This window comes from Lissotriton helveticus, chromosome 4_1 (assembly GCF_964261635.1).
Source record: "Lissotriton helveticus chromosome 4_1, aLisHel1.1, whole genome shotgun sequence".
In the NCBI taxonomy this organism is placed as follows: domain Eukaryota; kingdom Metazoa; phylum Chordata; class Amphibia; order Caudata; family Salamandridae; genus Lissotriton; species Lissotriton helveticus.
The window spans coordinates 508,595,967-508,619,436 of NC_136063.1; the positions used below are offsets into that span (position 1 = coordinate 508,595,967).

The following is a 23,470-nucleotide window of genomic DNA, read 5'->3' on the forward strand; positions in this document are numbered from 1 at the left end:
TTGCTGTCCCTTAAGACCACTACCTCTCCGGCTGGTACGAACACAGATGGCCGTGTGAGGGTAATTAAGGCAGAGTTATATTTGTTTGGGACGGGACTATATATGATTTACAGACAGGTTTTTTAAAAAAACGTGGTCTACATTGTTTTTTGTTTTCCAGTTGCGAAGACTTGTCTGTCCTTATGCAGTGGCTTTAATATACATGACGCCCTGAAGAAATTGCCAAACAATCAATGGCAATGAAACATGTCGGCAAGTAAAGTGGAGTTAGTTGGATAGTTAGCAACCACACTCCCTTTTTTTAGGTTACACACCCAACACAAGAGACAGAATAAAATTGCATATCTGTGTCGCCGTGTGTATTTTATATGTTGTTTTTTGACACTTTATTGGTTGTCCTGTGGTCTACCCTCACTGCATACTTACACAATACACGTATTTCTGTTTGTGTTTTCTGGACACTATTTTCCTTTCCGAGCTTGATGGTGCCAATGATGAGAACAGGGCAATCCTGGTGAGTACCTGCCAGGTTCCCGTTGGTGGTGCGCCCGTGAGGTGCCATCTCGCTCTCACACACTTTTTTGTATGATGTCTTGGTTACAGTTTTAACACTAAGGTGTGTGTTTGTTATATGTCTCGCAATTGGAATTTTATGGTTACCACAAGGGAATGGGCGACTATTAAAGAAGGCACACTTTTAGGATATACCGACTACCCCAACAATTAATGAAAGGGGAGGAATTCTGTAATATTGATGCAACATACAGTATACCTAAAAAGAATTACAAGAGTTGATAAGTGCCAACAAAGTCTAGGTCATTGATGGTGTGTTTGCTTTTTGAGTGGAGGGCGACCTATGACTAGCTTTACCCTCTAAGCTCCTGGTAGTTTCAATGTGCTCTGGGGAAGGACAAACACAAGAAGAAGGTAAGCCATTGAATAAGTAGCAAATAAGTGCTCCAATAAAGTCAACCAATGCTAAGCAATTGGCGGGCTATAAGCCCACAGCAAGTTCACAATAGGTCCTTCGCACCAATACAGCTTGCATTGTCTGGTAGGTGACATCTCACTGTCTGGTAGGTGAGACCAAGGGAAAGTCTTATCGCGAGGTTTACTGTGGTCTGGAGGAAGAGACAAATGACATATAGGGTGTGAGAATATGGCTTAAGTTGTGTGACTGTTTTTAAAGGTAAGTAACTTTTTAGGTACTGTAGCCTGCTATCCCTCGGAGCAGTTCATGTTCTAATAAATGTTTTAATAAATCTAGTAAATGTAGAGTTAGAAAGCTAAATTATGGCCCTGCATTAGTTAATTGTAGTATATGGTTTGAAACTCATCAGTGTTACTGTTTACATGGTTTCGCCATTAATCAGTCTATTGTTTTTATTGTTTTTTGGGGATTGTTTTTGGACATCTTAATTTATACGAATGTATTAATAGCATTAGAATTATTTTTAAATCTTAGATCACAAGTATTTTTTATATGACATTGATGGAACATATTATGCAGTTGTAAAAGATCACACTCTCATAAATTTTCTGTTTGATATCTCTGAATAGCAAATTCTTGCTACCCGAAGTTTTTTCTAATCTGAAAAAGCCTTAATCAGACAATAACAGTATGTTTTCCGAAACATACATTTTATAACTGAATTGAAGAGGATTTTTCCTTTAAATCCATATGTCAACTTAATCTGATAGCCTTTTTCTTCATCCACAGGTCAGCATAAGCACCACAATTGTGAAGTCTGGAGAAATCATCTCTCATCCATGTACATTTAAGAGCTGTAAAACAAAGGAGTTGATGCCAGTGCTGTGCCCTAGCTGTGAGAAACATTTTTGTCTAGGGTAAGCATCATAAATTGTAACTGTATTTAATTGTGCACCTATGAGAAGTGTTGCCCCCTGAATTAGAAAAAAGCCAGTAAAGAAAAGTAAAACTTGTTTGTTCACAGATAAAGATACAGATTTACCTTATTGGGGATTCAATATTGAGCTGGACTGTGTAGAGCAAGACACACGCTGTTACTGCCAGATAACCCAACTTCAATTCAGCCCATATTTTTGGCACTTGGGCAGGCCTCCTAATGCGTTTTTAGGTTTCGTCTACAGATAGCTTTTAGCTCTCTGTTATTAGAAATAATAGTATCTGTAGTGGGGTTTGAGCCAGCCCATTGCTTGCCATTGGTTTTCTTTCAATCACTCTTATTTGCTTGCTTCTTATTTGATGACTTTTCGTCATCTTCTGAAGTTTGTCCCTTTCCTGGAGCAGAGTGTCTTTGGCATCCTCTTGACTGGATGACTTATATCGTTCCACTGTTCACATTCAGGAAACTACGTTGTTTCTTTTGCACTCCTTGGGAGTAAGTATGGGCGAAATTTGCGAATTCGTGCAAAATGGCAAAAAAATCCGCGAGTTCGTGAATTTTCCCGCGAACACGCTGATTTTTTTGCCATTTGCACAAATATGTGACCACGTGTGCCTGTAACTTAGCCAGTGCGCCAAAAGGCGCCGAGGACCCTTGAGTGAGCTGGCCATTATAGTGGGGACGGGCGGGAAGACGTTTCATACCGCTAGTGTGTAGTGGACGGGGCCAAACGGGCGGGTCTTCTATGCGAGTTCACATGGATCTTGTTTATAAAGGGTCAGAGACCGAGCAGAGCAGCAGATGAGGAGAAAGCAGCCTCCTGGTCACAGGAGCTACACGGGGATGGCGCTCAGGAAACTCATGGATGCAAAAATACATTTGGCACAGGACTCCAGAATCCATCAGATTGTCCAAGATAGCTCTGCTGCGCGTTTTGGTACAAAGCCATTCTGATCCTGCTCAGTGGGTTCAGGCGCATGCAGCTGCTGCTGATGGACAATGTCCCATCTCATACAAAACTGCCCCGTACAGGCATATGCTGGCGCTGGGCAGTAGGGTGCAGTGGCATGCGCCTGGTACATGCGCATACCGGTGCCAGGGGGGACACGTGTTTATTGGTGCTGTGTAGCAAGTTATGACTTTACATTTTGACTGCACCAGACGGTGGTGCCACCTACACGGATCAGGAGCATCCAGGAATCAGACTTCATGGTGCAAGAGCATAATGGTGCTGTGCGGTACGGGTATATATGTACTGGGGGCAGGGGGGCACTTAGCACAATGTGTGCTCACACCCAGAGGGCTCCCAGGCAATTTAGCACAAATGATTTTCACACTGAGAGGGCTCCGGGGCAGTTCAGCAGCATGGGGGCTCACACCCACTGGGCCCCGGGGCAGTTCAGTAGCGCGGGGGCTCACAACCCCTGGGCAGCTCAGCAGCGTGGTGGCTCACAGCCACAGGGCTCCCGGGCAGTTTAGCAGCCCCACCCTCTGGTTCATCACTGCCACCCTCTGGTTCATCACTGCCACCCTCTGGTTCACCACTGCCACCCTCTGGTTCACCACTGCCACCCTCTGGTTCACCACTGCCACCCTCTGGTTCATCACTAGCACCCTCTGGTTCACCACTGCCACCCTCTGGTTCACTACTGTCACCCTCTGGTTCACTACTGTCACCCTCTAGTTCACTACTGTCACCCTCTGGTTCATCAAAGCACTCTCTGTTTAACCACTGCCACCCTCTGGTTCACCACTGCCACCCTCTGGTTCACCACTGCCACCCTCTGGTTCACCACTGCCACCCTCTGGTTCATCACTGCCACCCTCTGGTTCATCACAGCACCCTCTGGTTCACCACTGCCACTGTCTGGTTCACCACTGCCACCCTCTGGTTCACCACTACCACCCTCTGGTTCACCACTACCACCCTCTGGTTCATCACTGCCACCCTTTGGTTCACCACTGTCACCCTCTGGTTCACCACTGTCACCCTCTGGTTCACCACTGTCACCCTCTGGTTCACCACTGTCACCCTCTGGTTCACCACTGTCACCCTCTGGTTCACCACTGCCACCCTCTGGTTCACCACTGCCACCCTCTGGTTCACCACTGCCACCCTCTGGTTCACCACTGCCACCCTCTGGTTCATCACAGCATCCTCTGGTTCACCACTGCCACCCTCTGGTTCATCACTGCCATCCTCTGGTTCACCACTGTCACCCTGGGGTTCATCACAGCACCCTCTGGTTCACCACTGTAGATTATGGGTAGAAAGCACACCTGCCCAGCCTCAACCGAGACAAATTAATTTGGGGCTGGTTAATGTGTTACTGAATTTGAGCTTCAAGTCCAGCACCTGCTTCCTTATCTGTAAGTGCTTCCTGTTGCGGTTTAATTTTTGTGACAGGAGCATTGTGCCATACTTGTAACTATTCTCTGACCCTGCTTCGAGGGTCAGAGAATAGTTGCAAGTAGGCAACGAACTCTGGAGGCGCCGCTCAGGAAGCACTTATAGGGTTACAGCAGGTGCCCAAGTTGAAGTTAATTTCTTTGTAACCATTTTGTAAATGGTTACAAAGAAATTAGCTTCAACTTGGGCACCTACTGTAACCCTGTAAGTGCTTCATGTACTTCAGTTTTGCAAAATCCGTTCCGCTCGCGATTTCGTGGAGTTTTCTGCAATTTGGCGAGATTCGCGGATCGCGAAATTGTAGAAAATCCACAAATTCCGCGAGCGGAACGAATTTTCCACCCATACTTACTTGGGAGTGCTTGTGCTTGCTTTCTTTCTCTCTTCCCATGTGCTGCTTTTCTTCCCACATCTCAGCCTCCCATTTCCTTGCTCTGTACGCGCTAATGTTTGTCCATTGCTTCCCTTCGTCCAATGCTTCCCTCTCACCCACCATCCTGCTGTGCTTTTTGATTGCGTCTTTTTTTCTTATTCCTTTATTAAATGTAAGCCTCCCAACTCTTCTACTGCTTGCCCTACTGTTACACCCATTATTCTTGGCATCTTTTAATCCCCCTCCATACGGGTCCACTGTTCCTCGCCGTCCGTTCCCTCCCTGTTTTGTCCTTTTTTCTATCATTTCATTATTTGGAGACCAAGCAAATGCTGTTTGCTACCCAAGCACTCCTTTTGAAAATGTGCCTTTTTGCATTTATATGTTTTTCTTTACTGGTCTAACATTGGGCTCTACCATCTTGGAATTGTAAATAAAATAAAATTGGCTACTGCATCATGTTGAATGCTGAAACCTGCTTTATGATGCATATGCATGCACCTGTCATTATGAATCTTTTTTTTTTCTTTTTTGCCAGTGCTGCACAGCTTTGGGCACAAAGCATTAGCAAAGCCAGTAGATATGTATTGGTCGTCAAAAAGCAAGACCTATTGGATTTGCCAATGCTTTTTCCATTTTCTTTTTTTTATAGAGGTGAAGTACTCTCGGGTCAGATTTACTCTACTCTGAATTTATCAGAATAGGGCTGCCATGTGGCTCTGTACTAAAACGTGTGCTAAACCTAAATATTATATATATGTACAGCAAGGGAAGCATGCACATTTCGACACACACCCAGCTACTGTTCTTGTCTCCTCTGTGCTTCGCCCGGATTGAGGTGCACTCGCATATCTTTAACGACTGCTTAGTTCATTTTTTATTTCTGTTTGCATGGGCGTTTTCGCTCTGCTACTAATCTTTTACATAGTTTTTGCCTACACCTCCTAGTGTAATATATAGCATGCACAAATGGCTTTGTGAATTAGGCCCAGTCTCTTTAGAAATAACGTGAGGATGCTATGATTTTGCACTGGTGTTCTCTCCAGACCCCTTGTCATCCAGAGTGCTGTAAGAGAGAGATCACAAACATAGACTTGACCCATATAGTGGAAACGTTGGCTGAAACGTTTAGTTGGGTTTGGCGCTGTTTCATGGCAACAGGTTGTGCCCTGTTGAAGCAATAGCATGTTGTATCTGCAGCCAAACTGCCGGTGCTGTAAGAAGCTAGACTTAATAGAATAAGAAATACCTCTCATCCTGAATTAAGAGATCTTACTGTGTATCTACGACCACCAACTACATAGTTAATGACTTAAAATAACTTATTAACTCTTCTGGCCCCCACAGTAGAGCCTGCATCTTGTATTCAAACGGGCTGCAAGACGTGTTCCTCTGTTCATCATGCCTCAATATTTTTAGTCTTTATAGCACTTCGAAAGCTTCTGGCTACAGTGCCATCCGTGCAATCTCTGAGTTTCTTTTTGAGATTGAGCACATAGGGAACAGTAGAATCCCTTCTTTGAAGTTAGATGCTTCCAGCCAATCAGACCTGATGCGGCATATATCTAACACTTTTACATAGGAGCTCCCTTCTGTGGTGCAGCTACGTTATCCCATAAGTGTCGAGAGTGATTAATGCAGGGGGGTGGGGAGGTAGCGATGAGAAAAATGACACCCCAAAGGCTTTTCTTTAAGCCTTTTATGATCTGGGTATCACAGTCAAATACTACTTTGACCCAAACTTGATTTATGAATTGGGTACCTTGATTATTTCTCCTTTACTTGGGACGTAATTTACCAAAGGATGGGATATTTTCCTATGTGTCGTCTACCCTCTATGCAAATTGTAAAACCAACTATGTGTAAAGATTTTGGTCAGCTGTGGTCTTTTCTCCTTCCTTCAGGTGCCACGTCTTGCATTTTGAGACACGCAGCGCTGTTAGTTGTCTTCCTATGGTGCCAGTAGAGCTTCTGTCCTCCTGCTCCATTGCTTGCTTGGCCTGTCTTTGCTATGCATATCTATGTGCTTCTAGTTGCCTCTCTACAGGTGTTTGTTCTTTGCCCAAGCCCCTAGAATCTGCACTTTTTTCCGAGTCTGTAATTCTCTCACCCTCCAGGTTCAGTTTATGCTGGTTGGTCTGGAACTGGAGTTGGAGGTCCTCCTCAGTCAACAATTGGATTTCTCTTCTCTTTGAATCTGTGTTGCTCTTGGGGACAATTTTTGATCCCAATGGTAGGATTATGGCTGTACCCTCCCTTTCACTGCTGCCGACCTCCGGACTTGTCAGAACTGAACTGTGTCCGGGGTTGCAAGTTATGATTACCTTGTACTTCGTGATGCGCTGGTCTGAGAGGTTTGTGTAAAGGCTTATTATTAAAGGGTCTTTTTACCCGGCCTCTGGCCTCTCTGTTGGGCTGAAGGCCAGGAGTTACATTTCTGTCATGGCTGCCGTCTAGCTTATGGTTTTCTTATTGGAAGGGATGTCCCATTTCCTGCTTTGCTCTTTCTTCCTGGAACATCTTGTTCTCACCCTGGACTTTTATCTGTGGTGCTTTCACCAGGGAGAGGTTTCCACGAAGGTAGTAAGGAATGGTTGATAAAAGCATAAGGGAATGCTATTTGCCCTTTTGTCCAGTGTAGGCTCGTGGTCCGTGACTCCCTCCATTTACAATGAGGTCATGATCAGATCCGAGGGTAAAGCTGCAGCATTGGGCTCACAGGGCCTGAGGCTGATAAGCTTAGGATGCATCCCGCCTTGGAGCCATAGCAGTTGTCAGGGACACTGAAGTAATGAAGGACTATGAAGCGAGGAGCTTGCTGGAGAAGAGTTTATTTCAAGGGACAGCCCACGACGCACCCAGAGGAGTCGGTCGGAATCCACAACAACATGAACTGCTGTGGGACCCCACCATTGCTTAGGAACGCGTGGCAGCGTGAGTATAAGCATTCGAGGGTACGCGGGGCTGCCGCGTGTCCTCAACAAGTAACATAACACTTACTACAGGGACACAGCCACTCGGTCTCGCAGCACGCAGCTGCTTGCACATTGTCTGGTGCTGGGCATAAGAGGGCATTACTTGGACGCATTGTTAATAGAGCACTGTAAAGAAGAACTACACTAGTTACTACAATGTTGAGGAACCTTTTCGTACTCCTCCAAAATGTTATTACACTAGTGTTGAGTGATATATATATATATATATATATATATATATATATATATATATATATATATATATATGTATTTTTGTAAATGTCAGTATATAATTAATATGCAGCTGTGTAAAGAGGTGATGTAAAATACCCTAAACTTGAACGACTGTGATTAAGGCTGAAAATTAGAAACTGAGGCTTTATTACTCCTTTATATATTAGAAAAAGTAGCTACATTTATTTACTCAACATTGAAAATTCCAGAAGAATCCTTTTAGGAAGCACGTTGGTCATTTTGGTATGAGGCAAATGCAAGGTCAGCCTAGTAAACGTGAAGGTGTATTACTGCACTTTATAAACTCCCTTGGACCGCCTATCGTCTTCCAGCCTACTAGAAGAGATCGCAGTTTCTCCATGTTTGCATTACCGGTACAGGAGCACACTTTCTTTTCATTGGGACAGTGAAAGTACGCTAAGAGTGAGACAAGCACTCCTTTTCCACAGTGTCTTTTTAAAATCAGCATACTATGTGTTTTTAAAGGAAAGTTATTGCCCTCTCCCCTCCAGATTGGTAGAAAAAGACAGATATACCTGGGTCATGGAGCTGTGACACTTATGAATCAATGATAGCTAGGCACCTGGCAATACTTCATTATCAGACCTCCTCTTCCTCGTCTGAGTTGGAACAATATCCTACCCATTGCAGTGCCTGGAGGCAGATGAGAAAATCACTAATAATGTAATGAACCCACCAAAAGAAGCGAAAGGAAGGTAGGACTTTCAATATGCAGCTAAATATGAAATGAACGGTGTTATATTTACTGTTGGTACATTCCCGGCCCACCCTCCTTTCCCTAACCCTTTTGAATGTGCTATTAGAACTGTCGTTTAAGATAGAGAGAGGTACCCCTTATTGGCCAGGGGAGATAGGGTAAATTACCAGTCCAAATGATATATTCCCAGGGCTCTCAAGTTAAGCACAGATAATTTGACTATTGTGTAAACATTTTATTTATTAAAAATCATTTCTGAATAAAAACCTCAAGTATTGCACAATATTATTTACACATTCATAAAAATATATAAAGAGTTTTTAATTAACAAAAACATCAATTATTTAAAAAGAAAATACACAAGGGAAAAATTCCCTACAAAGTTAATAACAGTAAACAAAGCATCATTGTGACACGCAAAGTTATGACAGACAGAAAGCTCTATGACATAAAATTCATCAATTGCAGTTTGTACATCCAAATTTTGCTCTGAGATCCTGTTTTTTATACAAACAAAATTAATATTTAAAACAGAAAATTTGTTGTACTATTGAGTGCGTCGACGCGTTTCGATGGTTTCTTCCTGATTATACCATCTTTATCAAGACAATCTTATTCGTTCTGTCTTCATGTACAGTTTACAATTTCCTTCCCTATGGAGATACAGAGTGTTAGATCAAAGTCCTCTATACACTATTCCTAATTGCAGTTCTCTAACAGTTCCCAAACAATATTAATATAATTTGATTATAATCACCTATGGGGAACAGATACATACATTTGCGAGATACTATACACACAAAATAGATTATGAAATGTCTATGGACACCTTTGAGAAGTTCCATTTTAGATATTGCATTTCTTCTCTATGTTCAAAAGAAACCTTCCTTTAATGAGGTGTTGGGGGATAAATACCTCTTGGGTTTATCTTTCGGACCTTTCCTTGTCTTTGATACTTTTGACCGAAAAAATTAACTCGATCTCCCTAAGGGGATAGAAAGATTATTTTACATTCCTTGAGTCCCCAATTCTATGAATATAGGTTGAGGTTCACCATTCTGTATTCTCACCTTAAAAATTGCGTTGAATTCCCGCAATCATGTTATATTCAATAGTGTAGGAATTACTCCTATGGTAGTCCGTTGAGACTTCTATTTCTCTTATAAGCGGTCTGGGTGATCTGTATGAATAAAGAACTTACTCTAAATATTGGTATTACTAGAATTTTCGATTCGATTATCGAGAATTTTAAGGTGAGAATACAGAATGGTGAACCTCAACCTATATTCATAGAATTGGGGACTCAAGGAATGTAAAAAAATCTTTCTATCCCCTTCGGGAGATCAAGTTAATTTTTTCGGTCAAAAGTATCAAAGACAAGGAAAGGTCCGAATGATAAACCCAAGAGGTATTTATCCCCCAATACCTCAATAAGGGAAGGTTTCTTTTGAACATAGAGAAGAAATGCAATATCTAAAATGGAACTTCTCAAAGGTGTCCATAGACATTTCATAATCTATTTTGTGTGTATAATATCTCGCAAATGTATGTATCTGTTCCCCAAAGGTGATTATAATCAAATTATATTAATATTGTTTGGGAACTGTTAGAGAACTGCAATTAGGAATAGTGTATAGAGGACTTTGATCTAACACTCTGTATCTCCATAGGGAAGGAAATTGTAAACTGTACATGAAGACAGAACGAATAAGATTGTCTCGATAAAGATGGTATAATCAAGAAGAAACCATCGAAGCGCGTCGACGCACTCAATAGTACAATCCTTAGACATATTTTCTGTTTTAAATATTAATTTTGTCTGTATAAAAAACAGGATCTCAGAGCAAAATTTGGATGTACAAACTGCAATTGATGAATTTTATGTCATAGAGCTTTCTGTCTGTCATAACTTTGCGTGTCACAATGATGCTTTGTTTACTGTTATTAACTTTGTAGGGAATTTTTCCCTTGTGTATTTTCTTTTTAAATAATTGATGTTTTTGTTAATTAAAAACTCTTTATAAATTTTTATGAATGTGTAAATAATATTGTGCAATACTTGAGGTTTTTATTCAGAAATGATTTTTAATAAATAAAATGTTTACACAATAGTCAAATTATCTGTGCTTAACTTGAGAGCCCTGGAAATATTTCATTTGTACTATTAGAACTGTCACCTGAAGGTTCTACAGCTCACTCCAGCCGGCTGGAACCTGTTGTGGTGTTAAGACATGAACAAACAAAGTTCTTTTCAACATTATAACAAACTGTTAATGCCGAAAGAAAGGATGTGAATGTTTTTTTAATGAAAAGATATGGACACGGTGCATAGTTTCCAGATAAGCGTTTACTTTTGCAGCCTCTCTAACGTTTCATGGCCGGGCAAAAGCAGTAACCCGTGTTGTTTAATCCAGCTAACCATTGCATATTTCTTCTTTTAAAGACATCGTCATCAGTCAGACCATGAATGTGAGAAGCTGGACGCGCCTCAGCCTCGTATGGCTGCCACACAACAGCTGGTCAAAGACATAATAGGCAAGTATATGCTCTGCGGTTTGAGGCAATGTGTTCTTTGGGAAGGCCTTGGCCTGGCTCGTTTGGTGTACAAGCCACATGCCCAGCCCATGGCTATTCCTGACCACTTGGATTTCAAAGCGAGAATTGTCTTGGCAACGCTGAATACATATGCAAAAACAGTTGATGGACAGAATGCAGAACAATGTCATACATTCACCCCAGTACAGAGATCTGGGTCTAAATCCATCGTTGTTTTGCTCACCATGCCATTCCAGTTTGACCCCAGCCATATTCAAATCAGTCTTGACCCTGTGCCCCATGGGAACAGTCCAGCCCGAACTGCCAAGCCATGTCCTCCCTGGACTGGAAACAAGCATCCTTGTACCGGTTTCGGGCTTTCAGCCCTCATCAGCCAGGATAGCTTGATTCTAGTGGCATGGAGAGCAAAGGACTCACGTCTGAGCATACCCATCCCACTCGGGGTGACAAATGCAAAAACAACAGTTGATGGACAGAATGCAGAACAATGTCATACATTCACCCCAGTACAGAGATCTGGGCCTAAATCCATTGTTTTGTTGCTCAGCATGCCATTCCAGTTTGAACCCAGCCATATGCAAATCAGTCTTGATCCTGTGCCTCATAGGAACAGTCCAGCCCGATCTGCCAAGCCAGGTTTTCCCTGGACTGGAAACAAGCATCCTAGGACCAGTTTCAGGGTTTCACCCCTCTTCAGCCAGGATAGCTTGATTCCAGTGGCATGGAGAGCACAGGACTCACGCCTGAGCATACCCGTCCCACTCGGGGTGACAAATGCAAAAACAACAGTTGATGGACAGATGCAGAACAATGTCATACATTCACCCCAGTACAGAGATCCGGGCCCTAAATCCAGAAACCGGTCCCAGGATTCTTGTTTCCGGTCCAGGGAAGACATGGCTTGGCAGTTCGGGTTGGACTGTTCCCATGAGGCACAGGGTCAGACTGATTTGCATTTGGCTATGTCGGAACTGGGGTGGCGGTGTGAGCTAAAGAATGATGATGGATTAAACCCAGATCTGTGACTGGGGTGAGTGTTTGCAGTATTCAGCCCTCCGTCCATCATCTCCTTGTGTTTGCTTGTTCGCCCTAAGTTGGCAGGGTATGCCCAGACGTGGGTCCCTTGCTCACTTTGCCACTGGATTCAAGCTAGCCTGGCAGATGACGCCTGATTAGCCAGAAACCGGTCCCAGGATGCTTGTTTCCGGTCCAGGGAAGACATGGCTTGGCAGTTTGGGCTGGACTGTTCCCATGAGGCACAGGGTCAGACTGATTTGCATATGGCGATTTCGGAACTGGGGTGGCGGAGTGAGCTAAAGAATGATGATGGATTGAACCCAGATCTGTGACTGAGGGTGAGTGTTTGCAGTGTTCAGCTCTCCATCCATCTTCCCCTTGTGTTTGCTTAACGCTGATTACATTTCAGCAACTTTCAGGGCATGATCTTGAATTAGATCCCGCTCTGCACCGTGTTTTCGAGGTCAAAGTAACAACACTTATATGGTTCGTTCTTGAGTGTGGTTTTCTGAAGGATTTGCTTATTACCTTGTGTCTAATTGTTTTGGCATATTCACATCTATTAAATCTCATTCAAGTGGAATTCAAGTAGTGTTTGCCAAGTTAATGCACAGGTCAGACAGGTAGCACGGGGCTGCACCCTGCATTAAAATTAAAAAGCTCCCTTTCCTGAGGTCGTATATTCGTGACCTTTCACCAAGAGCTCCTCTTTGCCTGTTTTCCTGATCGAGGCAAAACGTTTGATGATGCTCGATTTCTAGCGCACTTCCTTTCTTTAGCCCTCGTTTCGAGGCACTTGCAAAATCTGTAGGTAAAGCCTGGCAGATATGACAATGCTGGCTCTCAAGAGTAATGTTATGCACAATTAAATAAAAAATAATGTGGGGTACCATGTTAGCACGTGTTTGCTAAAGTATTTGGCTTTTTGATGATCGTAATGGTTCATGGCCATTCCATGAAGCTATATAGTATTATCTGCTTACTCTAAACCTGTATTAGAGCTGAAATGTGTGGTATTGCCAAAACTGCATATTTTTTTGTAATTACTATGACTCTGTAGTGGATCTGTTGTTTTTTAATTACTCCTTAATTTTGAACTAGTTACTGTATTTGGGGTGTGTTCTGGGTAGGATTTGCATTCTGTGTGCCTCTTGTGCACATGCCCAGAAACCAACTTTTTTGTATTTTTCTGTTTACCAGGTTCAGCTATGTCTTTCAGACTTGTCTTGTGGTTGCCTGGCATGCTTCTGGCATGCAGACTTGGGCTTCTTTAGCTGCTTTAGCGGTGTTGTTTGCCTGCAGAGTTTGCTTCATTGGTCCCAGGTCCTCGCTCTTTGTCAGCAGCAAGACTTATCCTTCCTTTCAGGTTGTCTGTCCATTTACTCCCCAGTCTCATTCATCAAGATTGCTCCTTACTTGGATCAGAAGAGATCTAGATTACAGGAAACTATCTACAGTTGACAGACCCTGAATTTGTCTTTCGTTTTAACAGACAGAGCCAAGATCTTGCTTTACGGTTTAAATTTTCCATTATTGGGATACTTACAAGTTTTTGGGGGTTAGCTGGGCCTCATTTATTAAAACATGCATGGTGTGTTTTGTATTCAGAATAACAATAATGTTTCAGTGCATGTTAGATTTCAAACCTTGTGTGGGAGGAGGTGGTTTGTTATTTAAATCATCCTTTAGGGGTTGTTGGAAATGGGCCTATTTTCCGCTCACCGACAAGGATGTTTCTTGAACAGCTATTCTGTCCACTCCTTCCCCATGTCAAATATCTAGAAAAGAAGGGAGGTAATTGCGGTTGTGTAACTTTTTGTTCGAGGCATATGAGCTGCAGATCTCATACTGAGCATTAGATCGCCACCTGGTGTTGGGCTCGGATGATTGCATGTTGTTGTCGTCTTGGAAGAAGTCTTTGTAGTCACGAGATAGGTGACTCCTCCCTTGGACGATAGTGCGCATGGGCATCGACTCCATCCTTAGATTTTTTTTTGCCGCCACTGGGTTCGGATGTAACTTTTCCGCTCCGGTTCGAAATCTACTTTCTAAGTAGTTTGACGTGTCAAAAACTTACTTAAACTCTTATAAACAACTTTCGACATCAACAACCATCGACTCGATTTCATCAGCTCGATTCAGGTCGTTGACGCGGGCCGTTGGGCCTATCCACGCCGTGAGGCCTACAGCTCATGGAAAGGACGCCGTTCAAGAAATGCCCCCAGTGTGGAGCAAAATTCTCGCACAGTGACCATCACAAGGTCTGTAACCTGTGCTTATCACCAGAACACGATGAGTCCAGCTGTCTAGCCTGCACATCCTTTCGATCCAAGAAGACCATTCGGGATCAGAGGGCCCGTCGACACATCATGCAGAGATCAGAGGACATCTTCGACGAGGGTCCAGATGTCCCAGAGGAAGATTCCGAAGATCTCGAAATCGTATCTGGGGCAGACGACTCCGATGACTCCATACCTTTGGGTCAACGCGTGAGTGCTACTACCCCTGCCCCAACCCCAACACCCAAATCGAAGGTAAAGGTCAACACTCCGCCTCCAGGGCCCAGTCGCGACCGAAAATCTACTTCAGAAGCCCTGCCTTCGAGCTCGGCCCCAAAGAAAACACAAAAGCCTTCCGGAAGCTCGGGACCGAGCAAACCGTACGTGCCGATACCACCAGCTCCCTCGGCACCGAAACCGAAAGAAGTCCTGGTTCTGAAACCCATTCCGAAACCGTCGACTCCGAATGACAAACCGGATCCGAACATAATAAAGCCTGCTTTCGACGCTTCCAAGCCGACGAAACCAGCTTCGGCTACAAAGGCAAGATCTTTGGAGCCAAAACCTACGCCAAAGGACTCTGCTACAACTCCTAAGGCTAAGGACAAAGAAAACAGACAACCACACTCGGAACTGATAAAAATCGGCACCAAAAGCGGTTCCTGATGAAGAGGAACTTTTTCACCCTGATCCTACACAGAAAAAGATCTATATTGACCCAAACACAGGACATGTTTCTACTGTGTCAGACAGAAAGAGGATGTTAGATACAGCACCTCCAACTCAAGTGCCTGTAAAGAAGGACTCTGCCACATCACCTATGCGCCCTTTTTCTCCTATATCTCCCTCTATTCCACCTCCTCTTCCTTCACCTCCTCAAAATTCTCCTCCTCATTTTTCACCACAGCATACACCTCCTCATAATAATGATGATGATGATATTATGGGGGGAGGTGACGACGCAAATGACCCTTTCAACTACCCAACAGATCCATCTGGCTGGGAGTACCCAATCCCACCAGATGTCCCACCGGATGTACCAGATATCCCTGACCCATGTACATACCCATCCAAACCATCTCCTCCAGAAGATAATATTAGGTTTGGACACTTACTCAATAGAGCTGCCATCCATCATGGGGTCACTATGCACTCAGATGAGGCAGAAGAAGATTTTCTACTTGACACTTTTGAACAATCCCAAAAGTCAGTTCAGATATTACCTATGATCAAAGGGGTCATTAAGCATGCACCAGAAGTGTTTAAAGATCCTGTACGTGCTAGGATCATAAACCCCAGAATAGAAAAGAAATATAGGCCTGCTCCTGGGGATCCTGCATACATTAAGGGACAAACAAATCAGTAAGTGTTCCTAAAGGAATAATTTAACACTATTTATAATTTATAATTAGTCACAAAAGTGAGCATGAAATCACAATACTCAGGAGACATTAGTATCAAACAAAATATTTACTTTTTATATTAATTTTTCAAACCATATACTTTTTTTGTATTGTATAGGTATTACTCCGCATATCCATTCATGTAAGGCAACAGAAAATTGTACTGCGTTTCATTCTGCATGTGCAGTACGTCTTTGACACTTTTTAAACGTTATATGGGTAATATTTACAAATCAGCCATATATACATTAATTTACAACTTTGTACAGTGTTAGCATTCAACAAAAGAACAAACAATATATACAAAGAAGCGTCAATTGCGTCGACGTTTCGGTCTCACATAATCATTTCCCGAGACCATCATCAGGACAAACGTTGCGCCATGAATCTAAAATAATATAGATAAAATCAATGTTGTATCTACAATCTCCTCAAAGCATAATATGAACCGTCTGCTCACATGTTACCCAGTATCATAACCGTGCCAAAATTTATGTACACATATATAAGCCATCACCACACCAATAGTGTCAATTAACCCAAAACTCTATCTCATATCCAACTGTCATATGAACACAAATGCATAACTTCAGTGGTCATGTCCCATAATGTCATGTACCCACTGGGCAGAACAATCTACCAGATATAAGTATTCCTTACAATACTTACTGTGACGTGTAGTGTCACCAATTCTATAAAAACAAACCGATGCCAAGAGTTTTCAATCCGTAAATCATTAACTCAATATTTTGTATTCGACTTTGCAAAATTCAGGGATCTTACCTTCTGCCTCAATTAGAGTTCTAAACAAAATGACATGAATACACAGATAAATATAGCGCTCCCGTACAAATCACTTCAAATGCAACTGTGTAAAAAACATACGGGTACTTACAAACTCAGCAGTACCGAAAGCTTCACAGTTGCCCTCGCGATGCCTGAAACCCGGAAATATAGCGTCCGTTAGACTGTAACTCTTTTAGCATACTACTCCCCGTTTACAATCGATAAATCTACAGGTCCCTCCACTTGTACACACCAAATGATCCACCTCGTACGCCCTCTTTCGTCAATAGGACATCGAGTTCTGTTCGGCGTCTTCCTCGTATTAAAAGACACACCCACAGGGGTCCGATCACGTGACCTATAGAATCCATGTGTAAACCTGTCTCAAAAGTCGTGGCCATCTTATAGCGGTGGCAGTGGTATCATATCTGTGCCTCTTCAAGTAGTGTGTTACTCTATAAATGCTTATAACAATGTTAGTCAAAAATAAAAATAAATAAAGATGTTCCAGTTAAAAATAGATCGTATTATGCCAAATCGAAATGTTACGAGTGTAAGCATATGGCATATGGCATAAGATAAAATCTAAAATCCAACAACCAACCTCTCAATGGTACCTAATAACCCCTCACTAAATACGATATCTAGAGGTATAGAGGAACGGTATTTATACTGAAATCACTTCAACTCCCGGATGAATACTTTAGAAGACGGTGGCCATATTTGAAAGGGGAAAAAGACTGTCACTAGTACTTAGTCCAACTATCCAATGCCAAACCATAATCATTAGTATATACCGCAGCCAGCATAATTAGCAGAAATTAATGTAGATCTGTGCATACCTCAGCGCAAGTGGCTAACTTGCCATTCCACAAAGGAATTTAGCCCTTTCTTCACCGTATTCGCAGACCAAATCCACCTGTTTTCCTTTTGTGTAAGCAGATGGTCCATATCAAGCCTCCTTTTTGACTGTTTCACAGTTTCCAACACAAACCATTTCATTTCACTAGGTAAATGTTGTTCTTTGATGTAATGTTCAACCATAGGCGCCGTTTCAACTTTGCATCTTCCCTCTTGGTGCAGTTACGTCTGAGACGTAAGAACTGTCCAAAAGGCATTAAGCCATTCATGGAATTCTTGAAGTTGTGCTATGGGACCCTCCCAGATCAAACACACATCATCGATGTAACATAGGTATTGCTTAATATAGTTCTCAAAAGGATTGTTAGCATAGATGACTTTCTCCTCAAATGCCGCTACATAAAGATTAGCTATATCAGGCGCAAAAATTGCCGCCATTGCCACCCCTTTTATTTTGGCCAAGGAATTCGTTGTTGAAGATGAAGTCATTCTCATTTAGAGCAATTTTGGCACAGTCTACAATAAAGTTCGTCGGGACCTCTCAATGGTACCTAATAACCCCTCACTAAATACGATATCTAGAGGTATTGAGGAACAGTATTTATACTGAAATCACTTCAACTCCCGGACGAATACTTTAGAAGACGGCGGCCATATTTGTTCGTTACATCGATGATGTGTGTTTGATCAGGGAGGGTCCCATAGCACAACTTCAAGAATTCCATGAATGGCTTAATGCCCAAGATTCCAACTTACAGTTCACCATGGAATTTGATAGGGATAGTATAAATTTTTTGGATCTCAAAATATGGAACGATGATGGCAAACTCTCAATTAGTTTGTTCACAAAGCCGACGGCCCGTAATACTCTTTTGAAGTATACGAGTCATCATCCACGTAACTTACGTGATAATCTCCCTTTTGGACAGTTCTTACATCTCAGACGTAACTTCACCAAGAGGGAAGATTATTTTAGAGAAGCTAAAGTTTTGCAAACTAAACTGTCAATGAGAGGCTACCCCTACAGAATGGTGAAACGATGTATGAAAAGAGCTTGGTACTATGACAGACAGGCTCTATTGACACTAAAACAAAAAGAGGATACCGACCCTGATTCAATCACTTGTGTTACCACCTTCGGTTCTGAGTCAAATGCAATAAAAAAGATCATAACTAAGAACTGGCATCTCATTTCAAAACTTGAACCGCAACTCCCAATACCCCGGTTTGCCTTTAAAAGGTCACGTAACCTGAGAGATCATCTTGTGAAGGCATACAAAGAACCAGTAGCTAGTACAATTCAAAACTTATGGAGAATGGCACCAGTAGTAGGACATTTCCCTTGTGGTTCATGTGTAGCTTGTCACACAACTGTAGCGACTAAATCCTGTTGCATTAATGAAAAAAATTGGGTAATGCAACAACATACCAATTGCTTAACACGTAATGTGATTTACTGTGTAGAATGCCCATGTGGCCTATTTTATATAGGAAAAACGACTCAAGAAGTTAAAAAAAGAATTATGCAACACCAGTCACGAATAAGATGCAAAGTTGAAACGGCGCCTATGGTTGAACATTACATAAAGGAACAACATTTACCTAGTGAAATGAAATGGTTTGTGTTGGAAACTGTGAAACAGTCAAAAAGGAGGCTTGATATGGACCGTCTCCTTACACAAAAGGAAAACAGGTGGATTTGGTCTGCGAATACGGTGAAGAAAGGGCTAAATTCCTTTGTGGAATGGCAAGTGTTAGCCACTTTGCGCTGAGGTATGCACAGATCTACATTAATTTCTGCTAATTATGCTGGCTGCGGTATATAATAATGATTATGGTTTGGCATTGGATAGTTGGACTAAGTACTAGTGACAGTCTTTTTGCCCTTTCAAATATGGCCACCGTCTTCTAAAGTATTCATCCGGGAGTTGAAGTGATTTCAGTATAAATACCGTTCCTCAATACCTCTAGATATCGTATTTAGTGAGGGGTTATTAGGTACCATTGAGAGGTTGGTTGTTGGATTTTAGATTTTATCTTATGCCATATGCTTACACTCGTAACATTTCGATTTGGCATAATACGATCTATTGTTAACTGGGACATCTTTATTTATTTTTATTTTTGACTCTAACATTGTTATAAGCATTTAAGTAACACACTACTTGAAGAGGCACAGATATGATACCACTGTCACCGCTCTAAGATGGCCACGACTTTTGAGACAGGTTTACACATGGATTCTATAGGTCACGTGATCGGACCCCTGTGGGTGTGTCTTTTAATACGAGGAAGACGCCGAACAGAACTCAATGTCCTATTGACGAAAGAGGGCGTACGAGGTGGATCATTTGGTGTGTACAAGTAAGTGGAGGGACCTGTAGATTTATCGATTGTAAACGGGGAGTAGTATGCTAAAAGAGTTACAGTCTAACGGACGCTATATTTCCGGGTTTCAGGCATCGCGAGGGCAACTGTGAAGCTTTTGGTACTGCTGAGTTTGTAAGTACCCGTATGTTTTTTACACAGTTGCATTTGAAGTGATTTGTACGGGAGCGTTATATTTATCTGTGTATTCATGTCATTTTGTTTAGAACTCTAATTGAGGCAGAAGGTAAGATCCTTGAATTTTGCAAAGTCGAATACAAAATATTGAGTTAATGATTTACGGATGTGAAAACTCTTGGCATCGGTTTGTTTTTACAGAATTGGTGACACTACACGTCACAGTAAGTATTGTAAGGAATACTTATATCTGGTAGATTGTTCTACCCAGTGGGTGCATGACATTATGGGACATGACCACTGAAGTTATGCATTTGTGTTCATATGACAGTTGGATATGAGATAGAGTTTTGGGTTCATTGACACTATTGGTGTGGTGATGGCTTATATATGTGTACATAAATGTTGGCACTGGTTATGATACTGGGTAACATGTGAGCAGACGGTTCATATTATGCTTTGAGGAGATTGTAGATACAACATTGATTTTATCTATATTATTTTAGATTCATGGCACAACGTTTGTCCTGATGATGGTCTCGGGAAATGACTATGTGAGACCGAAACGTCGACGCAATTGACGCTTCTTTGTATATATTGTTTCTTCTTTTGTTGAATGCTAACACTGTACAAAGTTGTAAATTAATGTATATATGGCTGATTTGTAAATATTACCCATATAACGTTTAAAAGGTGTCAAAGACGTACTGCACATGCAGAATGAAACGCAGTACAATTTTCTGTTGCCTTACATGAATGGATATGCGGAGTAATACCTATACAATACAAAAAAAGTATATGGTTTGAAAAATTAATATACAAAGTAAATATTTTGTTTGATACTAATGTCTCCTGAGTATTGTGAATTCATGCTCACTTTTGTGACTAATTATAAATTATAAATAGTGTTAAATTATTCCTTTAGGAACACTTACTGATTTGTTATTAATGATACCCAGTTTCTTGGGACTATTGGGTTTCCCTATCTTTGTTTTACATTAAGGGACAGCTACCTTTAGATTCCCTAGTCGTTTCAAACGCTAGACAACTAGCAAACTCCCAAACATCAGGTAGAGCGCCACCTCCTGATAAGGAGTCAAAGATGATAGACGTTTCAGGCAAGAGAATAGCTGCCCAAGCAAGTAACACATGGCGCATAGCTAATACACAAGCCCTCCTCGCAAGATACGACAGGGTTCATTATGATCAGCTAGAAACACTCTTACAGCATCTACCTGACCAATATAAAGCACAAGCTAATGACCTTATCCAAGAGGGTAAGCTAATTTCAAATGTTTCTTTCAAGTGTGCACTTGATGCAGCAGACACTGCGTCTAGAGCAATAAACACTAGTGTCCTCCTTAGACGCCATGCATGGCTACGCATCTCAGGCTTTAAGCAAGAGGTGCAAACTACCATATTAAATCAGCCATTTAACCAACAGCAGCTTTTTGACCCAGCTGTAGACACAGCACTTAAAAAGATGAAAAAGGACACGGATACTGCCAAATCTATGAGAGCTTTGCAGTACCCACAAAGAAGAGGCTCCTTTCGTCGCTACTTCTATAGAGGAGGCTCCAAACAAGTTGAAGCAGAAAATTCAGCTTCCTTTAAAACCAATACGCAAACATCCTCCAATAGGGGATATTTTAGAGGAGGCTACAGAGGCAATAACAGCAAGGGGAGAGGTTGAGGTAATAACAACAATCAAACCTCTCCCACCACAAAACAGTGACTTTCTTCCGCTCCCCCAACAGCATTCCACTCCTGTAGGGGGGAGACTAACACAGTTCCTACCTGTCTGGAATTCCATCACAACAGACAAGTGGGGAAGACGGATTATCCAGTATGGCTACTGCCTACAACTTACAGCTACCCTTCCACATACACCACCCAGACAGCGTCCAATGTCTACAGAACATCTTACTCTGCTCAAACAAGAGGTTCTATCATTGCTTAAAAAGGACGCAATAGAAATAGTTCCATTACAACATCAAGGGACAGGAGTTTCTCGCTGTATTTCCTAATACCCAAGAAGGACGGGACACTAAGACCAATTCTTGACCTCAGGCCCCTCAATCTGTATATACACTCAGATCATTTTCATATGATCACTTTACAAGTGCTCCCATTGTTGCAACAAGGTGATTTCCTTATTACGCTAGATCTCAAGGACGCCTACTTCTACATTCCCATACATCCTTCTCACAGGAAGTATCTAAGGTTTGTACTAGAAGGACAACACTATCAGTTCAAAGTCCTTCCATTCGGGGTCACAACTGCACCAAGAGTGTTTACAAAGTGCCTAGCAGTAGTAGCAGTACATCTCAGAAGGCAACACATGCATGTCTTCCCATACCTAGACGATTGGCTCATAAAAGCCAAGTCATTCAATCAGTGTGTCCAACACACATCTCAGTCAATTCAAACACTGTACAACTTGGGGTTTACAATCAACTACACCAAGTCTCATCTCCAGCCCTCTCATGTACATCAATACCTAGGGGCTACAATAAACAAGTCTACAGCGCTAGCTTATCCCAGTCCAGCCAGGATACAGAGCATCCAAGCCTTAGTCACAAGGTTTCAAGACCAACACTCTTTCCCAGCCAGAGTGTTCATGCAACTAATAGGCATGATGGCATCTTGCATTTTTATTGTCCCATGTGCAAGACTGCAAACGCGCCCATTGCAAGAATGTCTAGCACATAAGTGGAACCAGGCTCAAGGACAACATACAGACCTGGTGTGTCACGAGCCACGCCGGTGATCACGCTAGCTGCGTGAGAAACAGACGAGAAACATGGGAAAGACTACATTTCCCATGATTCTCGGGTGCGGCGCGTAATACGTCCCTCAGACGCGACCGGAAAAGGACACAAAAGACGGCAGAAGGAAGAGAACGCTGCCGATAATTCCTTCGGTGGCGGTGTTTCTACGCTGCTGCAGACACTCTGGAATCCTGATCCTTGACGGTGGGGAAAGCGACCACACTCGGCTTTTCCGCATCTTCTGTCGTTCAAACAGGTATCGTGGGGCACAATATCAAATTCTCCTCTGTTGGCTGAGACGCGTTTTCCTGCGTTCTCGTGCAGAGGAGGAGTGTGCCCCTCGAGGCGCTTGGGCTGCTGAATCTCTCTGTTGGCTATGACCTAGCTAGGTCTCGTGCAGGGAGGCAGAGGCGCCCGCGAGGTATTGCCCTAAGAAACACGTTCCGTTTCTTTTCATTGCCACAAGACTATTAGTCTAGAATTGCTACGTGTGCTTAAGAGGCCATTAAGCAACACATATTTACTATCCTTTATTGAATCGTTTTGCATGTGTGGAGTTATTACACAGTATACAAGTCCTTCATACGTTTTGGAACCTGTACTTTGCCTGATTCTGTGTTTTCTGAACTAAGTGCACTGGAACTTTGGTAGCTCTGCTGATTAAGAAAACAATATCAGAATACTGCTGCATTTATTCTTTGTTTGTTCATCTTG

General features: G+C 42.4%; 1 protein-coding gene across 1 annotated transcript in view; it reads left to right on the plus strand.

Moving 5' to 3' along the window:
- Nucleotides 1-23,470, plus strand: part of ZFAND1 (zinc finger AN1-type containing 1) — a 188,571-nt gene that overhangs the window by 112,092 nt on the left and 53,009 nt on the right. Inside the window, exons 4-5 of the mRNA XM_078685606.1 lie at nt 1,721-1,848; nt 11,022-11,113. Coding sequence (XP_078541732.1) covers nt 1,721-1,848; nt 11,022-11,113 — 220 coding nt within the window. The remainder of the gene's footprint in view (nt 1-1,720; nt 1,849-11,021; nt 11,114-23,470) is intronic.